Here is a 6,914-nt window from a genome sequence, read left to right as displayed (position 1 = left end):
ATTATTTTTTAAACTTCATGTAACAGCTTAGGCGTAAGCGAGGACGCGCAAGTGGGTGGTTTTGGTAGGAAATGGTTGTCGTTTGAAAATGATTTCACGCGGAATTAAGAGCTTTTGAGCGGAGATTTGGTGGCTTAGACTTTGTTGTTGGCCCGAGAGGGATTTAATTATTTGCCTTCTGTGTACAAAACAATCACGATTTAAACGAATTCAGCGAAATAAGCTATTTAAAGCTTTTGTTATATTTTATTTGCCCTCGTGTAAAGTAAAAGCTCTCCTTGGCCAGCAATGTGTTACATACATTTATGTAAAAATCACGACCAGAGAGGGGTTTTTACTATAAACCGTTGATCAGACCGGGGCAAAGCTCTTTTGAACTTTTATACATTTTTCAAAGACTCATCCAGAGTAAAAGCTCTCTCTGAGCATCACTGATTAGAGCCTATAGAAAGCTTTAAATAGCTTCTCCCGCTATGTATTTCCTTTTTATATGGACACGCGAAGAATAAAGGCTCTTTTACCGTTAATGATACAAGAAACAAAGCGCCCTTAGCCTCGCGAGACTACTGGTTGCCTGGCACTGTTATAGACGAAGAAGACTGACTTAAGAATCTTAAGAAGTACTTTAGAGCCCACAATTTTTAAAAGAATAATTGAAACTAAAAATCAATTATAAATGATTGCAAAAAAATATTTTAGTAAGTAAGAATAAATATCCTAACAAATTAAGACTTAATATTTTGAAAACAAAATTAAAAAATTAAAATTTTTTACTAATATTTGAAGCGGAAAGTTGTCAACATTTCCTCTAGGGAAAGCTAACCTTTCTGTGCTGCAACGAATGTATTTTAAAGTTTTAATCTATTTTGAGAAATTGAAAGAATAAAAAAAATAAATAAGTATGTTCAAAAAATCCTTCAAGACAAAATGGCATTCTTAACATTATTATTTTTTTTTTTTTATGAAATATGTATTCTTTAAAGGCGGCGATTTCAAGCAGTGAAATATGCGAACGAAAAGAAAAAAAAAATTGTTTTGGTATACAACTGACAAGGCGTTAAAGGAAAAGGCCAAATAGAAAAATTAAATTAGATTCTGCACAGTTCAAAAATAAAGTCTTTAAGGGAACTTAGGAAAAGCAGGAAACATTTAAACCTCAATATATATCTACATTAAGAAGAAACAGATAAGAAGGGACTTATGTCTTTTCACTTACTTAATTAAGCGAAAATTAAAAAATGAAAAAATGGGTTTTAACCAAAATATTTTTTTAAACTAAAATTATTTAAGACTTAAGAAAGGTAAGAGAAAAATTAAAGAAGCAAAATTAGAAACAAAAAATAAAAATCTTCTGCTAAAATTAGTATCAACAAAAAATTTGCACATTTAAATAAAAATAAAAAAGTTAGCTTTTTAAAAACTTGCAAACAAAATATATGTTGAAAATAATATTAAAGATTTCATTTCGTTTCGTTTGACCATGAGGGTCAAAATTAACAAAAAGAATGGTAAAATTAAAAAGAAGAATAATTAAACAAATTCTTATAAAAAAAATTTATAAACAATTTGTAGAAAATATGTAAAAAGACAATTACCAAGAAGATTTTCTAAAAAAACCGCAAATTATGTTTTAATAAAAAATGATTGAAACAAATTTACGCATTTTTTTTAAACAAAGGAACTAAAAAAATTTTAAATGATTCTGCTAAAAAATAGTGAATACGAAAAAACAAATACATAAATTCAAGTAAAAAGAAAATGTACAAAAAAAAAAAATAAATTTAATTTTTTTTTTCGAATAAACTATTATTTGAAAAGTAAGAACCCAAAAGAAATAAAAGTTCTTGAAGATACCGTGTTGAACATTTAAAAAAAATCTACTAAAAATTCACTTAAAAATAACAACTGAAAACAAGATAAAGTTGAGTAGCAAATAAATATGTAGAAACATGCAAATTGAGGTGGCTAACTAAAATTGTCACACAAAGTTTCAAAATATAAATTTATTAACGTTTGAATATTAACAAAATTACATCAATTTAAGACAGTACTGGTCTGGGCTTAAAACAACACCCGATTAATTGAAACTTTACTTCAATGGTATTTTATTAAGCTCTATTTTTTTTATTGTAAAATGGCCAGCTAAGTGTGAGCCCACACCGAATACAACAAAACGTTGTTTGTTTCGTATAGAGCAAGAGTACATTACTTGTTATTATTCAACCCATTCCAAATGAGTCGTAACACGACACAAATGGTATACAGAAATGTTTTCTTGGCGGCCGACAAAATAAAATTTTTGTCGTCTTCGCTGTGGGTTCACACTAAGCCATCAAACAATGAAAAGTTTATAAATTTTTTTTTTGTTCAAGGAATAATTAGTATGGGCTAAAATTCATTTATAAAAAAAATTGCGCTCGAAAAACTTTATCTCAGTTTAGTGTACAATTCAAAGCCGATGGATTTTATTTGTACAAAATATTTTATAAAACCTACGATCGAATTTTTTTAAGAAACTTTTAGTAATTCCAAATTCCTAAGTCCTCTGAAAATAGTCTAGCACTAACCCATGAGCCCTAAATGAACTTTCACGATACTTTTGTTAATTTTTACCAAGCCTTTGACCACCTCCCATGGGAATCTATAATTTCACTCGAAAATCAAAGAAAATTCACTAAAAAAAAACTCCATAAATTGCGAAATCATTTTCAGTGTGGGCTTTGTAGCAAAGGGCAGCGGTAGTCTAGCGCAGGAAGCATGCATAGTGCGAGTGCGTGGCTAAATAGTAGTTAATGTATGTACTTAAAACCTAGAACAAATACAAATACCTATAATTATAGTAAACAAAAACAGCTAACATGGAGTTGTGGAGTTGAGAATATGGGAGCTCCAATTCTAAATTCGCACATGGTAAGCTTTCTGCCAAAGCTTTCATCAGCAATTCATTTTTTTTTTGCTTTAGTGTTTTTGCTTTGTTAACAATTAAAAATTAATTAATTCAGTCATCAGGTAACAATGTTTTAAAAACAACAACAGTAACAGCTGTGGAGGGCGAGGCAGCGGTGGCTGTGACTGTGGCAGTGGTTGTGGTTGTGGGCGGAGCGGCGGCGGCGGCGGCGGCGGCGGCGACACATGTGGTAGCCGCATTCGTTGTGGCAGTGACTAATGTGGTGTGGCGATGAGGTGAGGGACGGCGCGTTAGGCTGGACTGTTGGTGTGGCAGTGATAGTAATGTTGCAGATGTGTTGCTGCTAGACGCAGTACGCTGCTGCTGCTGCTGCTGATGCAAAGCAGTGCTGAGTTTGCGTGTAATTACATGGCTGCTGGTGGAGCGCGTACTTAACGGCGCATTTTGCTGCTGTTGCTTCTCACAATTTGCTGTTGTTGTTGGCGTTGCCATAGCCGTCGCTGTGTGCATTTCTTCGGTTTGCGTTTGCGTCGTTACCGTCGCTGTGCGCACCATTGGTATTTTGATTGTTTGTGTGGCCATCGCTTGGCAGCTGCTCGTCGCAACACTTTTGGCATTGCCTGTGGTACTTCTGGCTTTGCTGCTGCCCAGCGCCGATGTTGTCGTTGAGCGCGCGCTACTCAAACAGGCGGCGGATGTGCGCGCCGTTGTTGTTGTAGAGGCGGCTGGCGATGTTGTTGCAGTCGAAACGCACCGCAATACGCTGCCGCCGCTCGCACTTACTGTTACATTGTTCAAAAGAATTTTCGCTGTTGTTGCTGCTGATGAAGTTGTGCTGGCATTGTTGTTGTTGCTGACTGGCAGTATGGTAATCGAATTTTGTGGCTGTTGCGGGAGTGTTGCATGTGTCGGCAGTTGTTGTTGCTGTTGCTGTTGTTGCTGCTGCTGCAATATCGTTGCCGCTGTTGTCAGCATGTTGCAAGTGGCTGTTAACTTTTGTTGCAAAAAACTTTTCTTCTTCTTCAATGGCAGTGTTTGTTGTAACAATAAATGCTGCTGTTGTTGATGTCTTTGCTGCTGTTGTTCGCGAAATAGACGCTCTTCCTCCTCCTGCTGTTGGCGCGCGGCCGCGATTTCACTGAGACTCGCCAGCGTCACCGCTGTTTTCATCACATGTGGTGGCGGTGGCTGCGCTGCTGTTGGTTGCGCACGCACAATAATTGGTACGGACGACGGCAGTGGCGGCGAAGATCTTGGCGGTCGCTCACCCATAAGCGCTGTTTGCAATATCGATTTGTAAGGCATTACAGGCGCGTTTTGCTCGCGTGCTTCTGATTGTTGATGTTTTAGTGGTGGTTGTTGTTGTTGTTGTTGGTGTTGTGCTTGCAGTCTTTTACTCTCTATCAGACTATTGTCTGCCGCCGACGCTGGCGATCGGCGGCCAGCCAGCGCGCCCGCACCGGCGTTTGCGCTCGCTCTGCCGCTTTGTGCCTGTGGCGACTGCGCCCTTCGACTAACCTGCTCTGCAGCTGCCGTCAACGTTGCCAATGTTTGCGCAGCACCTGCCAGCAGTGAAGTCTTCAATATGGAGGTGGTTGGTTCTATGAGGCGCGTCATTGGACGCTTAAGCTGCTCTTCTTCAGCGCTTTGTTCGCGCTGTTGTTGCTGCTCATGCTGTTCCGCCATATTTCGCAATTCTTCCTCCTCTTCCTCGTCATCTTCGTCCTCCTCCATTGAATAGCGCAGATGCTGTTGCACGGCCTCCACCTTGATTCTTGGCAACTCCAGCGTGGGTAAACAAAACCTTGCCTGTCGCTGCTGCTGTTCCTGTTGTTGTTCTTGCTGCTGTGGCTGGGTTAGCTGTTGCTGCTTTTTTAAATCTTCCTCCCTCTGCCTTTGCTGGCGCTCAGCCATTTCCGTGGCTGCGCGCCTTCGCGCTTTCATTAGGTTGCTTTGTTGTTGCGGTTGCTCTGCATTTTGCTCTTCCTCATCGTCATCAGGCTGCTCTTGATTTTGTTGCTGCTGCTGTTGTATTTGTTTTATCATCATCAACCCCTTGGGCGGATCATCATCGATCGGCAGTAGTCCACGTTCAAGCATTTGCTACCTTATGCTGGCCGAATTCAAAACGAAGGGAACGTAGAACATTTTACTTTCGAGCAATAGACTAGCAGCAGCTTGGATCTGATGGGAGAGAAATAGAGTAATTGTGAGTTACTTTGCTCAAAAAAAATTTAAAAGTAAAAATTATTATGGATCTGGATAAGAAGAAGAGAATGTTGATACCCCAATTAGCATATAAAACTATGTGCGTAGGATGTATGTATCAACGCCCTTTGTAGCAAGGCAGTTAATCTCCGATCCATACCCAGAGCCTGGAAACCATTTTATTCCTTCGACCTTTACATCTGCTTATGGCAAGAGAAGCAGTACTGGGAGTAAGAGAATTCGAGATCCTGTTGTGTAGTAACTTTTATGGAACTCACGAAAGGCTAGAACTTCCTTCTCATGCAGGATTTTCCCCGAAGTCTAATCAACCTAGATTAAGCACCTAAGATGCCTGATTAAATTAGTTGGTATGAATTCATTGATTAAACAGCACAACAAAACTTATGGATCATCAGAGGTTCTAGAAGAGTTTTCTACAGTGCTATCGCGGCGGATATTAAAGAGCACCTTATTGACATTCGCTTACATTTTACCAAACTGACAAACGCACTAGGCTTGCGGATATGCCAGAGTCAGCCTTATCGTCGCGATACCTAGCGAAAAGCGCGCATTTCTCTACTCACGGCATCCAAAACTTACCTCTGGTATGTGCGACAGCAGCTCAGTGAGTCGCGCTTGCGGATTCTGCGGCGAGGAGTGTTGCAAATAGGTGCGTAAGACCTGTACATAACGTTCCTGTATGTTCTCCAGTTCCACTTCTGCTAAAAATGGAAAATACGCATTGCAAAGAGGGGGAGAAAGATAGCACACAAACAAATGCAATTAGTTGTTATTGTAGCATGGAAAACTCGTTGCACACTTCACATTTTCCCTACTCACCTTTGTTCAACAAAATATACACCTTCAAACAAACGTATTCCTCCATTTTGAGTTTGATGCGCCGAAACATGATCGTGATCTGCGTCATCTTATCCACCATGTGACCAACGTCCAACTTTAGCTGTTCCATGCCTATGGGCTGACCCATCAGCGTGGTGAGGCATGTCTGCAACGTATTTAGATGCGCATTCACTTCGTCCACAAACTCCGGATCGTCCTTCTGCAGTGGTGGTGGTGTCGCGGCTGCGTGCATTTGATGGTGGTGATGATGTGGCAAATTCATACTACTACTCGCCGCATGCGGCGAACTGGCCATATGATGCGTAGGATGGTTGTGGTGATGATTGGCAGAGGCAGGCGAATGTGGCGGCGCACCGACGCTAGAGCGGCCACTCGAGCTGGTGGTAGACGAAGCGTGCGCCGTTGTAGTGCCGCCACTGCCCGCCGTCGTGGTGCTGGGTGTGGTGCGCTTGCCGTGCAACGCCTGGTATGCAGCTGTCGTCAATATGAGTATCTCATGCCATTTGTCTGTCAGCAGCTTCGTATGTATCTCGACGGGTATCTCCAAGTAGAAGGGCAGCTTTTTCGTCCACGACACCAGCTTATGCACAATGGAGTCGCCAATATTGCAGAGTTTCTCGCTGATTTCCGATTTGTCTTCGAGAAACTCGGAGAAGTGCGGCAGTGTGGCAATGTCTTCCATGGCGTCACAGTCGATGAGCGTTTGAATCATGGCCAGCGCGTGTTCGTAAGAGATCTGCCGATCTTTCGACGAGCTCACCGCCGAATCGAGCCGATGGCGTAAATGCACGATTTCGCTGGGATTCGTGAGTGCAGTCTTAAGTATTGTACCGTTAACCAAATGCGAGGGCAGTTTGATGGCAGTCTCTTGCTGCAGCTGTGTCGGCTGTTGTTGTTGCTGCGGGTGTTGCTGTTGTTGTTGTTGTTGCTGCTGCTG

The 6,914-nt window shown here is 41.0% G+C and overlaps 1 protein-coding gene across 1 annotated transcript in view; it reads right to left on the bottom strand.

Moving 5' to 3' along the window:
* Positions 1–2,998: 2,998 nt before the first annotated feature.
* Positions 2,999–6,914, bottom strand: part of LOC118748361 (putative mediator of RNA polymerase II transcription subunit 26) — a gene marked incomplete at its 5' end in the record, with an annotated part of 5,814 nt that continues 1,898 nt past the window's right edge. The window contains 3 exon segments of the mRNA XM_036482734.1: positions 2,999–5,092; positions 5,717–5,838; positions 5,957–6,911. Coding sequence (XP_036338627.1) covers positions 2,999–5,092; positions 5,717–5,838; positions 5,957–6,911 — 3,171 coding nt within the window.

The sequence above is a fragment of the Rhagoletis pomonella genome, unplaced genomic scaffold (assembly GCF_013731165.1).
Source record: "Rhagoletis pomonella isolate Grant_MI unplaced genomic scaffold, Rhpom_1.0 Rhpom_scaffold_00013, whole genome shotgun sequence".
Lineage (NCBI taxonomy): Eukaryota > Metazoa > Arthropoda > Insecta > Diptera > Tephritidae > Rhagoletis > Rhagoletis pomonella.
The sequence above is the reverse complement of the archived record's forward strand: the minus strand, read 5'-3'. Positions and strand labels throughout refer to the sequence as shown.